This window comes from Phocoena sinus, chromosome 19 (assembly GCF_008692025.1).
Source record: "Phocoena sinus isolate mPhoSin1 chromosome 19, mPhoSin1.pri, whole genome shotgun sequence".
Taxonomy (NCBI): domain Eukaryota; kingdom Metazoa; phylum Chordata; class Mammalia; order Artiodactyla; family Phocoenidae; genus Phocoena; species Phocoena sinus.
In genome coordinates, this window is record NC_045781.1 from 16,171,058 (window position 1) to 16,190,577 (window position 19,520).

At 40.0% G+C, this 19,520-nt stretch overlaps 1 protein-coding gene and 1 pseudogene across 1 annotated transcript; both read right to left on the bottom strand.

Annotated features, from left to right (window-relative positions):
* Positions 1-8,035: 8,035 nt before the first annotated feature.
* LOC116744646 (zinc finger protein 30-like) lies at positions 8,036-9,809 on the bottom strand (the record flags this gene model as incomplete). The annotated part of the gene is made up of 1 exon (XM_032614691.1): positions 8,036-9,809. A coding segment is annotated over one exon (696 nt), but the record flags the coding sequence as incomplete, so codon positions are not given.
* Positions 9,810-9,918: 109 nt separating this feature from the next.
* On the bottom strand, positions 9,919-18,542 carry LOC116744623 (annotated as a pseudogene).
* Between the last annotated feature and the right edge of the window lie 978 nt (positions 18,543-19,520).

Here is a 19,520-nt window from a genome sequence, read left to right on the forward strand (position 1 = left end):
TTTCTGTTGACAGGAGGCTTCAGTTCCTTGCCACATGGGTCTCCATAGGAATGATCATGATGGATACTCTCAAATAAAGCAAGTGATCCAGAAGCAAGAGAAAGCACTAAGAAGGAAACCAGTGTCTTTTATAACCTAAAATGGAGGTGATTTGCCCTCACTTGCTATATTATGATTCATATAGGTCAACTCTAGTAAAATGTAAGAGGGCTACACAAGAGTGAGAATACTGGAAAGTAGGAATTTGGGGGACCATCTTAGATCCCCCAACTACAATTGTATGTTTTATCTTTTTACATTAACTTTCATATATCAAACCCTGCATTTCTTGTATAAATTACTTTTTCTTGATATGTTACTTTTTTATATTGTTGGGTTTGATTTGCTAAAATTTTGTTCAGGTTCTGCATCTATATTAATGAAGGATATTGGTCTATGGTTTTCCTGTAATGCTTTTGTCTGGTTTTGGTATGTTACCTTCACAGAGTAAGTTGGAAAGCATGTCTTTCCAGTTTTCTGGAATAGTCTGTGTAGAATTGGTATGTTTTTTTCTCTAAATGTTTAGTAGAATTCACCACTGAAGCATTTATGCCTGAAGTTTGCTTTGTGTGAAGGCTTCTAATTCCAAATTTAATTTCATAAACAGGTGTAGGGCTATACGGGTTATCTTATATGATGACATCTGTATTGGTGTCTCTTCTCTCATTCCTGATATTGGTAATTTGTGTATTTACTCTTTTTAATTTGATAAACTCTTGGCTAGAGGTTTGTCTATTTTATTATTATTTAAAGATTTGTTGTTGATAGCTTTTAAAAATATATATTTATTTATTTTGGCTGCACCAGGTCTTTGTTGCGGCATGTGGGATCTTCATCGTGGCATGTGGGATCTTTAGTTGCCGCATGCGAACTCTTAGTTGCAGCATGCATGCAGGATCTAGTTCCCTGACCAGGGATCGAACCCAGGACCCCCACATTGGGAGCATGGAGTCTTACCCACTGGACCACCAGGGAAGTCCCTATTTTATTATTCTTTAAGGCTTTGGGTTTCACTGACTTTCTCTGCAGTTTATTCTGTTTACTTCATTGATTTCCATTTAGATCTTTATTATATTATTTCTTCTCCTTTCTTTGCTTTTCTCTTTTCCTAGTTTTTAAATATGGAAACCGAGATCCTTTTTCTGATATCTTTTCTTTTGTTTAATGTGTTTAAAAAAAACATAAACCACCTTCACCTAGCCATCAGTTCTGACAATTTTCTTCTGTTTCCTACTAAATTATTCATACATTTATATTTTATATTTCAGTCGTGATCCACCTTGAGTTCATTTTTGTTTAAGGCATGAGGTTAGATTGATGTTAATTTCTTTTGCCTATGGATGTTCAATTGCTCCAGTATTATTTGTTGAAAAGACTTCCCTGCCTTCATTTACTTGATTTAGTTGGTTTGTCAAAAATCACTTGGTAAGTTTGGGTCTATTTCTGGATTCTCAGAATGGTTCAGAACAGAATAGTTCTATTGACCTATTTTTTAAAATTAATTAATTTATTTATGGCTGCGTTGGGTCTTCATTGCTGTGCACAGGCTTTCTCTAGTTGTGGCGAGTGGGGGCTACTCTTCGTTGCAGTGCGTGGGCTTCTCATTGTGGTGGCTTCTCTTGTTGTGGAGCACGGGCTCTAGGTGCATGGGCTTCAGTAGTTGTGGCACACAGGCTCTAGAGTGTGAGTAGTGTGGCAAATGGGCTCAGTTGCTCCACGGCATGTGGGATCTTCCCAGACCAGGGCTCAAACCTGTGTCCCCTGCATTGGCAGGCAGATTCTTAACCATTGTGCCACCAGGGAAGTCCTTGACCTATGTTTTTAATCCCTGCATCAATATCACGTTATCCTATTTACTGTAGCTATATAACCCTTATCATCATGTAACCCTTAACACTAGGTAGGATGATTCCCCTCAAATGGGACCCCCTCCAACAAAGGCTCTAAAATATGTCAAATTTAAATCAACAGGCATATCTGTTAGTGCCCTCCAAGAGTATTTCACTGTTGATGCCATGGCAACCTCTTCTCGTGTGTCCTGCAGTTTCTGGACCACCTATAATGGCCATAAGTTGGTCAAGAGCTTCTGAAACAAGAAGATGCCCCTCTTGGCCTCTGCTATACAGCATTGAAACAAAATGACTGACTACATACTGAGCTCTCCTGGAAACAGAGGTTCTCACAGACCTTGAGCCTGTGACCCTTCATACCCAGCTGCCAATTAGGCATTAGGTCATGGGAACAGTACCCCACAAGGCTGGCATGGCTACTGAGACCTCCTTAAGACAAGATGGAGCCAAACCTGGAATCTCTGGTATATTTTACCTCCAGGAGGGGGTGGTATCACCTTTCCTCAGTCCCTTGCCAGATGCCATAGTGCTGGAAGAAGTCACTCTTGCTCCAGACCCTTTGGCTACCTGGAGAGCCCCTTGGGATTAACTGAATGAACAGCAATGTGATTTCATAAACTGTACAAATGACACTATGAACCATCATAAAAATCAATGGTTTTAATTGTTTTTTTTAATCAGTGGAATGTTGCTACTTTCATTCCTTAGTCAGGATGACCCTGACAAAGGTTAGGACCTATGGATCAATACAATTGACTGAACTTCAGGCAGTCATTTTAGCACTAAATGTCCCAGCCAACAAATGGCCCAATCATTTCATTTATTACAAACTGTTGGGCCATTGCCCCCATCAGGGTAAAAAAACTCTGGGAATCTCTTGCCTCAGAGATATCCAAAATATAAATCAAAATCACGTGTCTCTACGTATACTAAGACCACATGCAACCTTGCCAGGACACACCTTATTCCCTTTATTCCCTTTGGAGTCATAGACATTACGATAAAAATCAAGGTACACATTTGAGTTCCCAGAATACACAATACTGGGTGTCTGGTAAAGCTTTTCAATAGGACTTCCATGTTTCTGATAAGTCTCACATAGCCAGGTTAACTGAGAGACATAATGGTCTGCTTGAGACAATTCAAATTCTAGTCCAGAAAATTGAGCCTAAATGGGTTTCTCTTTTGCCCCAGGCCTTAATCTATCTTTACAAATTGTCACTATTGTCCCCATTCTATAAGGGCTAGAGGCCAGATTGAGGGTGCATATTCTCTGGGGACCCATCTGAACCTAAACTTCCACAAGAAAAGAAAATAAAAACAGCACATCAATTGCAGCTGTACACACTTTTGACTGTTGGTCTCATTTCTCACTGGTCTGGGTGCTTTCATTGGTGTAGACTCTTTAAATAAGCCATTGTTTCAACCATTGTTTCACCATTGATAAACAATGAGGTCTACTTGCCATCAACCTTGGCTAATACAAGCCCTGTGATCCAAAGACCTTGCCAGCTTGCCTGTCACCAACCAAACCAACAACTGAGGCAAAGGGCTTATAATAACTGGCCAAATTAGAGGGCCTGTCTACAGGCTATACTAGAGCTCCAACCTCTTAGCCTGGTAACACCTTAGAGCCATAAAATCAAGACCCACACCAGCTTGAGTGGGTATCCACTTAAAGAGGATACCGAGTGTCCCCTACCAGATGATGTCGCCCCAGCCCAGGAGTTCACTGGTGGAGATGACTTTGTCACCTGCACCAAAGACAACTTCACACTGGACACTAAACCTGCCACTCCAGCAGCACCCATGGATTGCCTCTCCTAAAGAAGAAATTTGACACAGGAGATCTATTGCTTTTCTTCCCTTGATATTAGGGATTCTATTATGTTTTCTAAAGCTCACCATCTGCTTAGCCCATAATCCTGGTATACTCCTTTCTCCCTGTCAACTTGTATACACCTACATTCCCATGCCAAAAGAGAAATATTACCATTCCTGAATAATAATAAAATCTGCATCTTAAAACAATTCTGCTTTATTCTTTTTAAAAACTGTTTTAACAGGAATTCCCTGGCGGTCCAGTGGTTAGGATTCGGTGCTTTCACTGCCAAGGGCCCGGGTTCAATCCCTGGTCAGGGAACTAAGATCCCACAAGCCACAAACAGTGTAGCCAGAAAAAAAAAAACCCAAAACTGTTTGAGCTCTTCTAGGTCCTTTACTTTCCATGTACAGTTTAGAATAAGTGTGTTTATATCAACAAAAAATCTGTGAGATTTTGATAGGAATTGTGTTAGTGCTCTAGGTCACTTAAGAAACAATTGACATTTTTACTATGTTTATCCAATCCATAAATGCAGTATATTTGTCCATTTATTCAGATCTCTTTGATATGTTTCCTTAGGTTTTGTAAATTTCAGCATACATATCCTGCATTTGTTTTGTTAGATTTCTACCCAAGTATTTTAAGTCTCTGGAGTGACTGCCAATGGGGCTGCATTTTTAATTACAATGTTCTCATGTTTGTTGTTAGTATATGGAGATGTTATTAATTTTTGTGTGTTGATCCTATGTCCTGCAACTTTGCTGAACTCACTTACTAGGTTTAGAAGTATTGCAAATTCCTTGGGACTTTCTATGTAGACTGTTACAGATTTGAATTGTGTTCCCTCAAAATTCAGTGCTAAGGACTTCCCTGGTGGCGCAGCAGTTAAGAATCTGCCTGCCAATGCAGAGGACATGGGTTCGACCCCTGGTCTGGGAAGATCCCACATGCCACGAGCAACTAAGCCTGTGCGCCACAACTACTGAGCCTGTGCTCTAGGGCCCACGAGCCACAACTACTGAGCCCGCGTGCCACAACTACTGAAGCCCGCACGCCTAGAGCCTGTGCTCTGCAACAAGAGAAGCCACCGCAATAAGTCTGTGCACCACAACGAAGAGTAGCCCCTGCCTGTGTGCAGCAACAAAGACCCAATGCAGCCCAAAATAAATAAATAAATGTATTAAATAAAAAATTCAGTGCTAACCTCCACAACCTTAGAATGTGACTGTATTTGGAGATAAGGCCTGAAAGAGGTAATGAAGTTAAAATGAGGCTCTTAGTTTAGGCCCTAATCCAGTCTGACTGGTGTGCTTATAAGAGGAGGTGATTAGGTCACACAGAGAGAAGCACACCAAGGATGCACTTGCCCAGAGAAAAGGCCATTTGAGGACATAGCAAAAAAGTGGCTATCTACAAGCCAAGGAGAGAGAAATTAGGAAAAATAAGACCTGCTTTCCAGCTTCCAGACCTTGGATTTCCAGCTTCCAGAATAGTGAGAAAATAAATTTTTGTTGTTTATGCTACCCAGACAGTGGTATTTTGCCAGACAGTCCTGGAAAACTAATATATGGACCATCATGTCATCTGAAGATGTGGACAGCTGTATTTCTTCCATTCCAATCTGTACACATTTTATTTCTTGTCTTGCCTTATTAGTGGCTAGAATTCAATATAAAATAAGAATAAGAGGGCTTCCCTGGTGGCGCAGTGGTTGAGAGTCCACCTGCCGATGCAGGGGACACGGGTTTGTGCCCTGGTCTGGGAAGATCCCATATGCCGCGGAACAGCTGGGCCCGTGAGCCATGGCCGCTGAGACTGCGTGTCCGGAGCCTGTGCTCTGCAACAGGAGAGGCAACAACAGTGAGAGGCCCGTGTACCGCAAAAACAAAAACAAATACAAAATAAGAATAAGAGTGGTGTGACCAGAAATCCATACCTTGTTCCTGGTCTTAGAAATGAAAGAAGAGAGATTACAACCAATATCATAGAGATACAAACACTCTTCCAAAACTGAATCAGGAAGAAAGAGATAATCTGAACAGACCAATCACTAGTAGTGAAATTAAATCAGTAATCAAAAAACTCCCAGCAAAAAAAGTCCAGAACTGGATGGCTTCACAGGGGAATTTTACCAAACATATAAAGAAGAGCTAACACCTATCCTTCTCAAACTATTCCAAGAAATTGAAGAGGAGGGAACACTCCCAAATTCATTCTATGAGGCAATCATTACCCTGATACTAAAGACAGACAAAGACACTACAAAAAAAAAGAAAATTACAGGCTAATATTTCTGATGAATATAGATGCAAAAATCCTCAACAAAATATTAGCAAACAATATATAAAAAGGATCATATACCATGATATAGTGAGATTTATTCCAGGGATGCAATGATAGTTCAATACCAGCAAAGCAATCAATCAATCAATGTGATAAACCACATTAACAAAACAAAGGATAAAAATCACGATCATCTCAAAGCATTTGACAAAATTCAACACTCATTCATGATTAAAAAAAACTCTCATCGAAGTTGGTATAGAGGGAACATATCTCAACATAATAAAGGCCATTTATGACAAACCCACAGCTAATATCATACTCAATAGTGAAAAGCTGTTAAGCTTTTCCTCTAAAATCAGGAGTAAGACAAGAATGCCCATTCTTGCCACTTCTATTTAACAAAGTATTGGAAGTCCTAGCCACAGCAATAGACAAGAAAAAGAAATAAAAGTCATCCAAATTGGAAGAGAAGAAGTAAAACTGTCACTACTTGTAGATATGATACTATATATAGAAAACCCTAAAGTCTTCACCAAAACACTATTAGAACTAATAAATGAATTAAGTAAAGCTTCAGGATACAAGATTAATATACAGAATCAGTTGCTTTTCTATCAGAAAGAGAAAGCAAGAAAACAATTCCACTTAAAATCACATCAAGAAGAATAAAATACCTAGGAAAAAACCAAGAAGGTGAAAGATGTATACTCTGAAAACTATAAAACACTGATGAAGGAAATTGAAGATGATATAAAGAAATGGAGATATCTGGTGTTCATGGATTGTAGGAATTAATATTATTCAAATGTGCATACTACCCAAAGCATCTACAGATTTAATACAATCCCTCTCCAAATACACATGACGTTTTTCACGAAACTAGAATAATCCTAAAATTTATATGGAACCATAAAAGACCCTAAATAATCAAAACAATCTTGAGAAAAAGGAACAAATCTGGAGGTATCACACTCCCTGACTTCAGACTATACTACAAGGCTACAGTTATGAAAACATATGGTACCGGAACAAAAACAGACACAAAATCAGAAGAGAATAGAGAGCCTGGAAATAAACCCATGCACATATGGTCAATGAATCTATTGACAAAGGAGGCAAAAATATACAAAGGGGAAAAGACAGTCTTTTCAATAAGTGGTCCCAGGAAAACTGGACAGTTGCATGTAAAAGAATGAAGTTAGAAAATTTTCTCACACTGTATACAAAAATAATCTCAAAATGGATTAAACACTTAAATATAAGACCAGAAACTGTAAAACTCCTAAAAGAAAATATAGGAATGAAAAAGGAACGAAATTGGGTCATTTGTAGACACATGGATGGATCTAGAGACTGTCATACAGAGTGAAGTAAGTCAGAAAGAGAAAAACAAATATCGTATATTAACGCATATATGTGGAACCTAGAAAAATGGTACAGATGAACTGGTTTGCAGGGCAGAAATAGAGACACAGATATAGAGAACTAACGTATGGACACCAAGGGGGGAAAGTGGCGGGGGGTGGGGTGGTGGTGTGATGAACTGGGAGATTGGGATTGACATGTACACACTAAGATGTATAAAATGGATAACTAATAAGAACCTTCCATATAAAAATAAAATAAAATTCAAAAAAAAAAAAAGGTAGGACTCGAGCAAAAGATTAATATTTAGGGGTGAAGTCTACAACTTCCTCTTACCTGCAGAAATAACACGTACAAGATAGAGAGAAGGAGATAGAGATAAAATAAATAAGGCAAAATATTACCAAAGATGTCAGCAGTGTTACCATTCCTTCTACTTTTCTCTATGTTGAAATTTCCATTTTAAAAGCTGCAAAAGAGGGCTTCCCTGGTGGCGCAGTGGTTAAGAGTCTGCCTCCTGCCGATGCAGGGGACACGGGTTTGTGCCCCAGTCCGGGAAGATCCCACATGCCGCGGAGCGGCTGGGCCCGTGAGCCATGGCCACTGAGCCTGCGCGTCCGGAGTCTGGGCTCTGCAACGGGAGAGGCCACAACAGTGAGAGGCCCCCGCACCGCAAAAAAAAAAAAAAAAAAAAAAAAAAAGCTGCAAAAGAAATTTCCAAGTGGACAGTTTATTTTTTTCTATCCTATTATTAATTTCTATCGCATACTGAATTTTGGATAAAGAATGTGGATTACAGGCACACACATTAAAAGGCTGGGTAACTTTCATGAATTGTCTGATTCAACTTAAGAGACGAGTTCTAAATGAATATCCTCTCATGTTTCTTTCTTTCTACAAAGTTTTATCCAGGAAGATTTATCTAAAATTCTAAAATGGATATATGGAGAGAGGGACATTTCTAAATTAATTACACCTGTAGGGTCTTACTCTCAAAATTTCACTAGCAGTTTAAAAAATATGATAATAATAAAACTAATGACTATTGAGCATAGGTTTTTACAACTACGTAGGTTCTATTATCATCACCATTTTAAAACAATGCCCTGAGATGAAAAGTATGGTGCCTAGTGTCAAACAGGTTGTTAGGTGTAGAATAACAATGATGCGCGTTAACATGCGTGATATGGCTAAAGGCTTTCCAATATGTATCACATTAACTGGGTTTTAAAAATTAGGATGAATTATCTGAAGTTCCAAATGATTTAAAAGCAACTGGAAGGTTTTTCAATTCACTTATTCAATCATATTAGAACATGTCATAAAATTTCATGCTATCAATGCTGTAAGCATTAATAATGTTTCCCACCTTTTCTGAATTGGCCACCAGTGTGGTGATGATATTCTGATAATGTAAACACAGGAATGACAAATTAAGGCTTTCTTATGTTTTCTGAATTACATTATGAATTTTTTTTTTTCTTTTTTGGCCACACCTCGCGGCTTCTGGGATCTTAGTTCCCCTACCAGGGATCAAACCCGAGCCCTCAGCAGTGAAAGCACGGAGTCCTAACCACTGGACCAGCAGGGAATTCCCATCATGAATTGTCTAATAAAAGAAAGATGAGAATATTTTCTAAAGGCCTACCAACATATTTTATATTCAAAAGTTTCTCACCAGCACAAATTCTCTGATGCTGAACAATGTTTAAGCCATACAAAAAGGACTTCCTAAATTCCTTAAATTCTTAGGGCTTTACATCCATATGGTTTCTCTGATGTGCTTTAAGGGCTGAACTATATCTAAAGGTCTTTCCACATTCCTTACATTCAAAGGGTTTCTCACCTGTATGAACGCTCTGATGCCCAATAAGTTGTCCATACACAGTAAAGGCTTTCCCACATTCCTTACATTCATAGGATTTCTCACCAGTATGAATTCTTTGACGCTGAATGAGGTAAGAGCCAGAACTAAAGGCCTTCCCACATTCCTTACACTTACAGGGTTTCTCACCAGTATGGATTCTCCCATGTTGTACAAGGTATGAGGCACGACTAAAAGTTTTTCCACATTCCTTACACTCATTGGGTTTCTCATCAGTATGAACCCTCTGATGCACAGTAAGTTGATGGCGACTAATAAAAGCTTTGCCACATACCTGACATTCATAGGATTTCTCACCAGTATGAATTCTCTGATGCTGAACCAGGTGTAAGCCAGTACTAAAGGCCTTGCTACACTTCCTACACTCATAGGGTTTCTCATCCGTATGAAGCCTTTCATGTTGAACAAGGTATGAGACACAACTAAAGGCTTTCCCACATTTCTTGCATCCATAGGGCTTAACCCCTGCATGAATTCTCTGATGTGCATTAAGAAGTGAACTAAGGGCTTCCCTGGTGGCGCAGTGGTTGAGAGTCCGCCTGCCGATGCAGGGGACATGGGTTCGTGCCCCGGTCTGGGAAGATCCCACATGCCGCGGAGCGGCTGGGCCCGTGAGCCATGGCCGCTGAGCCTGCGCATCTGGAGCCTGTGCTCCGCAACGGGAAGAGGCCACAACAGTGAGAGGCCCGCGTACCGCAAAAAAAAAAAAAAAAAAAAGAAAGAAATGAACTAAGTTTAAAAGTCTTTACACATTCCTTGCATTCAAAGGGTTTCTCACCAGTATGAATACTCTGATGTCTAGTAAGTTGTCCATACAGTAAAGGCCTTGCCACATTCCTTACACTCATAGGGTTTCTCACCTGTATGAATTATTTGATGTTTAACAAGGGGGGGAGCTAGTACTAAAGGCCTTCCCACATTCTTTACATTCATAGGGTTTTTCACCAGTATGAATACTCTGATGCCGAATAAGCTTTCCGTACACTATAAAAGCTTTCCCACATTCCTTACATTCATAGGATTTCTCACCATTATGGATTCATTGATGCTGAACAAGGTATGAGCTACTATAAAAAGCTTTTCCACATTCCCCACATTCATATGGTTTCTTACCAGGATGCAGACTCTGATGTACAGTAAATTGATGGCTACTGCTAAAGGTCTTCCCACATTCCTCACCTGCATATGGTTTCTCACCAGTATGAGTTCTTCCATGCTTAACGAAGGCTGAGCCTTTAATTAAAGCTTTCCCACATTCCTTACATTTATAGGATTTCTCACCAACATGCAGCCTCTGATGTACAGTGAGCTGATGTCCATTACTAAAGCTCTCCCCACATTCTTTACACTGGTAGGTTTTTTCACTAGAACATATTCTTTCATGTTGAACGTGCTTTGAGACTTGACAGATAGTCTTCCCACATTTCTGACATTCAAATGGTTTCTCTCTATGAAGATTTCTCTGATGCAGAGCAAAAGATGCAAATTTTTCATAGGTGAGCATTTCTTTATAGCTGATTATCTCATCCTTCAACTAAAATTCTGAAAGAAAATTTAAAAACCCCAAATATTTTGTTTTCCTATATAAGAAAAACTGGATTTCAATAGAGTAAAAGAGACAAATTGAAGAGAATCCATTAAAAATAAATAACCTAGGTAATACTAAAATACTGTTAAGACAGCCAAAAAAAAAAAAAAAAGGTCAAGGAAGAATGCAGAGATGAATGAGAGTTTATGTAAAATAGGAAGGCTGGTGATTAATAACATAGGCTTCATTTCTGATCTTTAGATGTGGATAAGAATCTTTGAAGAGTTTGTTAAAAAACTGATGTTCAGGACTTCCCTGGTGGCGCAGTGGTTGAAAGTTCGCCTGCCGATGCAGGGGACACGGGTTCGTGCCCCGGTCCGGGAGGATCCCACATGCCGCGGAGCGGCTGGGCCCATGAGCCATGGCCGCTGAGCCTGCGCGTCTGGAGCCTGTGCTCCGCAATGGGAGAGGCCACAACAGTGAGAGGCCCGTGTACCGCAAAAAAAAAAACCAAAAATTGATGTTCAAGGACCATCCCAGGCCCCATGAATCAGAATACACAGGGGACGTTCCTGGGCACTAATATTTTCAACATTTCTAGCAAATGCTTCTGGTATAGATGAAATTTCATCCCCCCCTCCCATCCCCCCATCCACCCCCAGTCGTTTCTCTTTACACTTAGGATAGAATCCATGTATCTTTCCATGAATAATATGGTCTCTGCTTACCTATCAGGCCTCATATCAAGTCATAATTCCTTTCTTTTGTTCCCTATTTACCTCACTTCCCCCCTTCAGCACCTGGAATGTGTCACAAATTTTCTCATCTTTTGGTTCCATCTGCAGGTGGCGTCAACTCCCAAAAATCCTTTGGCATGTGTCGCTTGCAGACTGTAACTCTCTCATCCTGTATATGTTTAAGGTAAAATGTCACTTATCAGGAACACTGGAAACTGCTGAACTTGTCTAAGGATGTCCACGCCTTTATTTTCTGTCCTAACGCTTCATTCCCGCCATTCCGACCTGTTTTCAACTGCATAATTATTTCTCTTTGTTATGATTTTTATTTCTCCCAAACCTCCTTGTGGTAGACAGCATTTTGGCCTTCATGTCCTTTGCCCTCATCATGCCTATGAAGATGATACATCACATGGAAAATGGTATATAATCAAGTTTACTAACTAGTTGATTTACTATAAGGAGATTATCCTGGATTCTCTGGAAAGGCCCTTCAAAGAGCTTTCCCTTGGCTCAGGGCAGAAGGGGAATCAGAGACGTTCAAAGTGTGAGAAGGACAAGACTTGCCAGCTGCTGCCTTGAAGATGGGGGGGGCCACATGGAAAGTGTAAGAAGAAAATAAATTCTGCCAATAACCAGGGAGCTGGGAAGAGGACCCCATGCCCTAAAGAACTGCAGTCATAGCTGGTACCTCGATTCAGCCATCACATGCTGAACTTCTGATCTACAGAACTATGTGATAATAAATAAGTGTAGTTTTAAGCTACTAAGTTTGTGGTAGTTTGTCATACAGCAGTAGACAACTAATACACTCCCCAAGAGCAAGCCCAACCCCTGTTTCATTCAGCACAGAGCTATAACCCTCTGGCACACAGTAGGAACCGATTTCAAAAACAAAAAACAGAAAACAAATCCCTAGACAAGAGAAATGAATTAAGATATTATTAAAAGACACTATTACAAAAAGAATTCACTGATAATGAAACTGAGGACCCTGTGGGGCTCCTGAACACAGAAGCCTTTTTATCCCCCATTTCTTGTAGGCAAGACTCCAGCCGCCATGACCTTCCCTGAGTTCCAAAGGGCAGATTCTGAGTGAAGAGCAATGTGAACATTCTTTGTATAATTTGCAACTTTTCTGTAAGCCTGAAATTATTTATAAAAAAATGTTTTATTCTGCTCAGGGCGATGGTTATGTGGATATCTGCCTTATAATAACTCATTAAGCTGTATATTTTAATGTGGTTGTTTGGTTTCTATCTTGTATTTAATAGACATTTTAAAAAATTAAAGTTGGAAAAACATAAATTAGATCATGGCTTCTAGTCACTTTCAGAAAATAATCCAAATTCCTGATAATTAACAAATATATAACCTGGCCCTTTCTAACGTTCTACCTTTTTTCTTGTTACTCGCTCCTCATTAGTTATGTTTTACTCTGCTATTGCTTCTGAAGCACACAAAGCTCACTTCCACCTCAAGGAATTTACATTTGCTGTTCACTCTGCCTGGAATGTTCTACATAATCAGATGGCCTAAGCCCTTACTTCTTGTTCTTATCTCTGTCCAATTACCACCACCTCAGAATATATAAATAAATCTAAATGCAAAAGAGGAGGTGAACGCAGTCAAATTAAAAACACAGCTGAAACCGGTTTGCAGGGCAGAAATAGAGACACGGATGTAGAGAACAAATGTATGGACACCAAGGTGGGAAAGTGGCCGGGGTGGTGGTGGTGGTGGGATGAACTGGGAGGCTGGGATTGACATATATACACTAATATGTATAAAATGGATAACTAATAAGAACCTGCTGTATAAAAAAATAAATAAAATAAAACTCAAAAATTAAAAAAAACACAGCTGAAGTATTATACTGGGAAAGAGAATAAGCCTAATAAAGGGACTGGGAAATATGATGAGAGGGAATGTTAAAACTGGTAAAGAGTTGGAAAATTTGGTGAGATATTTATCTTTCCCCCAAGTCTCAGGCCTTTGAAGGGTCTTCCAAACAACCTCTCAGAGATGTGCCTACTCCCTGACCACATGGGCTGTTTCCAGCAGTGACGGCTTCTCTACCCAACATACTCTTACTCACCTGTGTATTGTCTCCCTTGATCTTTCTTCACTACCATCCAGGGCTCTTTCCATTGTTCCAATAAGGTAATCACATGTGGTTTAGAACAGGAATGACGTGCTCACAAGATAAGAATGCCATATAATGAGAAATAAAAGATGAATTCAAAAATACTTTAAGCCTGTGTTAAATTTGTAATAAACTAAAGGTCAAAATGATTGCTAAGTACTACAGAGAAGAGAATGGCAAGAGGATTCAAGAATCCAGATAGGAGGGGAAAGGTCTTATTTTAAGTGAAATCTATCTACCTATCTACTTACCTACCTACCTACCTTCTGTGTCTTGACAGAAAGCATGACATTGTAACTGAGAACAAAGACTGTGGACCCAGAGCACCTGGGTTCAAATTCCTGGTTCTGCCATGTACTAGCTCTGCAACCTTGGATAACTCAAACTCACTGTGCTTCAGCATTCTCATCTAAAATGATTACATATATTTGTATTTGATTTGTATCAACTGATTTTTCCCCCCACAATCACCTTATGAAGTACTATGTTTATAAAGAGCTTAAAATAGTGACCGGTACATAGTTAGAACAATGTGAGTTATCAACATTATTATCGTTATTTTTCTAAGAGAAAAAAGAAAGTTTCCTGAGACATCTATGTTTACAATTCATTTAATCCTAAATGCAAAGCTCATGGATTATAAATTTTAACTACAAAATCAGGTAAATTGTTTTGGAAGAAATAAAATGATGTAATTTCAGCTTTAAATAATTTATGTTTATCTAATGCACCACTAAATAAATTACACAGGCTCTTCAGATGGAACAAATCAGAACCTTTGTCTAGCTGTTTTGCCTGCAGGTGGGCTCACCATTTTGGGCATAAACACAACAGGAAATCTGACCTTTGTCAATATTTATAGAACACCCCAGGATTCTAATCCTGCCATTTCATCAGTTCCAACCTAACAAAGCTCAAACTACTTCTTTGAGAACAGGGAGAAGAAATTACATTCACTTCTTAAGACAGCCCTAAAATGTACAACGAAGAAAGTATTTCAGGGAGAAGATTCTAATTTATTTGAGAGATGTAAACTTACCCAGAGAGACCAAGTTCCTATAGTTCTCCAACATCACATCTCTGTCCACATCCCTCTGAGCAGAATCCAGACTCTCCCACTCCTGCTGAGCGAAGGCTATGGCCACATCCCTGAATGTCACTGATCCCTGAAACTGCAAACCCACATATTTCCGGTGAAATTAAAGGAAATGTAGCCATAGCTAAGACCCGAGGCAGGCAAAAATAAAAAGAAAAAAAAAAAGAAAGAAAATGTTTTCAAGATGAAAGGAGAGGAAATAAAGAGTTCCAATGTAACAAAGTAGCAATAATAGAGCAATCAAGTAGGCTGGAGGCTCATGATATAAGAAGTAAAGGAAGCAGATGCAAACTATTATATATAGGATGGATAAACAACAAGGTCCCACCGTATAGCACAGGGAACTATAAATACCCTGTGATAAATTATAATGGAAAAGAATATATATATATGTATAACTGAGTCATTTTGCTGTATAGCAGAAATTAACACAACACTGTAAATCAACTATACTTCAATAAAATTTTTTTAAAAAGTAAATGAAGCAGAATATCTTCATGTTCTAGAAGAATCCTGTGCTACGGACAAAATTTCCTGTTACATTGTGGCATACCACAATACTCCAGAGCTATTGGGAAATGGATAAAATAATCCAAGTTTCTTTGTTAAATAAGAGTATACACAAAGACACTGCCTGCTAGGTGCCCCAATACATTCTCAAGAACTATTACTCTCTACGTTATTTTCTCTTTAAGAGAAAAGGTTTGGGGTTTTTTTCAAGCACAAAAATCTCTATTTTAGAAAATAGATATTATACAACTTTGTAAACTCCTCAAGCTTCAAGATCATTATGTCAGATCATACCATAAGCATTTTTCCTTGTATTGATAAATATATGTTTCATGATGGCATAAAAGTACATCTCAGGGATACAAATATCAGAGTTTGTAATTATTTTATATTTGTATGAGATTGGACCAAATGCCCCAGGTTTCCCCAGTTCTGGTAATCTATGTTAATCTACTACTTATGATAATACGCTTATTAGTACATTGTCATGCAGCATTCCTCACTCAACACTTTGTCTGTTCTTCAGTTAGTGGATAATGATGCAGTTGATTCAGAATCAAAAGTAAGTCACCCGGGCTTCCCTGGTGGCGCAGTGGTTGGGAGTCCGCCTGCCGATGCAGGGGACACGGGTTCGTGCCCCGGTCCGGGAAGATCCCACATGCCGCGGGGCGGCTGGGCCCGTGAGTCATGGCCGCTGAGTCTGTGCGTCCGGAGCCTGTGCTCCGCAACGGGAGAGGCCACAACAGTGAGAGGCCCACATACCGCAAAAAAAAAAAAAAAAAAAAAAGTAAGTCACCCAAGTCCAGCAGGTCCCATTCCACAACAAAACTGACCTAGTACCACTCTCTCAGGCATCACCTGGCAAGAACCGTGCTATCAATGTTTCCATGTCACAATCACATCTCTAATGTGTCCCTAAAAGCCTCACAGAGCATGTGAGCTCATCATATTAAGACTGAGACCAATCAATACAAAATCCCATCTTATCAGGTCTGTGAAAAATGTTTAATTTTCTGATGTATGGTAAAAATGAGGCCAGTATCTCGAACTCACCAAACCAGAGACTGACATAAGAAGCTCAAATAATTTTCTCGTGGGACTTCATATTTTCACTGCTCCATCACAGCCCTTCAGCAAAGACATATCACATAGGACCTGTTCAGTAATTTGCTCAGTGAATTCAAGAACACCAATTAGAAAAGGACATCTCATAAGGAGGAAGCAGTTATTTGGCACTGTTTCACTAGGAGGAATCAGGAAGCGGGTAATTAGATGGTGCTCTGTTAGGAAGAACACTGTAGGTTAATGAATGACAATTATCTATGTAATCTAAAAATCCCCATATTTCAAGGAGAAACAACAACTTACTTGGGCCATGTTATCAGAAATGTACGAACTGATCAGTCTTCCTTGGGCTTCTTCTATCCGAAGGGTTCAAATTCTAGAAAATTCAGAGCTGAGAGACGAAAAGGAGGCTTTAGTGTTTCCCCATAACTTCAGCCAATAAAACTTGTCCCCCCATTTCAGCTTCCAAACCATGACACAACCGCCCTCACATAACATTTTGTGGAAGAACAGAGGGATTCCGGATAAATCTAAACCCAGTGAACCAAGCTGTAAACAGCTGGTTGCAGAACAACAGCACTTCTTCAGTGAAGCCAGAATCAGACACTTCCGTAGGTTTTCTGGCTAAGCCTCCATTTTGGGAAGGCTCATGTGGATGGTAAGATTGGGCTGCACAGTTCTGTTGTGAACAGATTCTCCTCCCTCCATTCCTACATTCTAACCGAAAAAGAGACCATATCACCCAAACCAGAACTTCCTTTGTGGCTTCAGGATAAGATCAAACCACCTGAGAGGGAAACTATAGATGATATTGATCTGACATTTACAAACATCTCAGTGGCTCAGTTTTCTCATCATTAAAATAGGGATAAGAATATCAGCTACTACATATGGTTATCTTGCAGAATAAGAAGAACATTCAGTTAAAACACGTACTAGAATAGAATAATTGCTTAACACGGGTTAGCTATTTAAGAACATTACATGCCTCATTTCATTTTTATTTTTAATGAACATTCTGTATTTTTATTTGCTCAATCTGACAACTAACTTGGAAGTATCGCCTTTTTTGTTTGTTTTGGCCGCGCAGCACAGCCTGAGGGATCCTAGTTCCCCGACCAAGGATTGAACTTAGGCCCTGCCAGCGCAAGGGCTGAGTCCTAACCACTGGAGTGCCAGGGAACTCCCTCATTTTTATAAAAGTAAAACTTTGTTTCCAATTTTTGCTTATCTCTGGCATGCTTTTTTTTTTTTTAATTGATTGGAATCAGCTTTTCTTTAGGAAATCTTCTAGGGACAATTCTGACATATTTAAAATAACTGTTCACAGAGATGCGATCCACATGTGCATTCCAACAAATCCATGAATCAGCAATCAGAATGTCAAGCTGTCTTGTATTCTATCTAAAACATTTAGAGCCTGGCCTTAGGAATGCAACTCTTCTTTTAAAAAATAGCAGAAAATATTCTCTGACGTTTAAATTTCCCCTTTAATTTCTTCGTAGAAATTACAGAGAGAGGCACCATTCTGCAATAAGATGCAAAACTACAATAATTCACAAAGGTTGAATCTCGTTCTTTCTGAGCAATACGGAGACTGACGTAAATGTTTAGAGCCAATATCATCTTATTCTCTTTTTTTATATAAAATTATCACTGGAAAAGTTATTTGAACAACAGATCCTTGGAAGTCATTTTTCCTGCTCTAAAATTCCAATCTCCAGATCAATTATGTGCCTTCCTGCCGGGAAACTTCATACAGGGACTCAATAACCGACCTCCTTCTGGGGACCCGCTGTCTGGGGCAGACCCTTGTGGCTGCGAGGGGAATGGGGCAGGCGGCAGCAGGCACCTGCAACACGTGTCCCAGTGGCACACCTCTCAGCTGAGAATCCAAGTTCACAGGGAGGTCCTGGCTCCGGTCTTCGCGGACTCACACCCGCACTCTCTCTCACAAATTACCCTCCCTCCCCTGACTGGAGCAGCCCTGCCTCCAAGCCAGGAGCGCCTTGTCCACCCTCCCACTGCCCGCCTGGCAGGGTCCGGGGTTCGCGCCGGCCCGCACGCCCCGCACTCACTGCTTCCCTTCCCGGAACCCAGTTCCCCGGTGGTGCTGGTCCGAGTGTGCAGAGCTCTCCCCCGAGGCCGGGCTCTGACTTTTTCCTTACAGAAGTCCACAGCTCGTTGCCGCGCCAACAATCACAAACGATAGGGGGAAAGGCAGAGGTCTAGATTGCCCCGGTGGCCTTTGGGAAATGTAGTCCCAGGCTAAGCGGGCCTGATCGCAGTGGCCTGTGGAAAATGTAGTCCGGAGTGGTGAAACCTGAGTACCTGCGCGGCCCGCCGCCTACGACAACCGCTAATCCCGCGCCCAATCGGTAGTGGGAGTTCGCAGGCACAGGCTGACACCAGGCCCTGACTCTGCCTACCTTAGAGGCTGGGTTTAATGGGTTGGTCCTCCCGGAGTGAAGAAGGAGAATCGTACTCCAGGGAAGGCAGAGTTGAGGACACAGGAGTTGACGATCGCTTGAAGCCTAAAGAAGAGAGCCAACCCAGGATTACCATACCAGACTCCCCAAACCATAATAATATATACTAAAATGTGTTATTACTTTAACATAAAACTATGAAAAATAGGTATTTGAAATTACTTACCGTTCTGTATTGTTTACTTTTCCGTTACAGAAACGCTATTATTAAATAGAACATCAGTAGAACTAATAGTGGCAATTAGTAATAATAGTAAGACGGATTAAACAGGTGTGTGAGACAAATGGTTCTGTCCTCTGATACAGCATTTTAACTTTCTATTAGATATTAGATATTTAAATTTTGTACACTGTATTATGTGTGTGTATATATTTATTTATTTATTTATTGGCTGCACGGCTTGCAGGATCTCAGTTCCCCAACCAGGGACTGAACCCAGGTCACAGCAGTGAAAGTCCAGAATCCTAAACACTAGGCCACTATGGAACTCCCTATGTATTCCTTAGATACATAAATGTAAGAAAATTTAAGAGTGTTGGGCTAATTAAACAGATGTCATCTTTATTTAAAAGAAATGTTTCTTTCTGTTCCATGGTACATTAAGATATTTTTACTCTTTCTGTTTCTTTTTCCAGTGAAACTTCTTTGAACTGCCTGTAGCCTTTATGACATTCTTCTTTTCTTTTATGCAGTGGTAA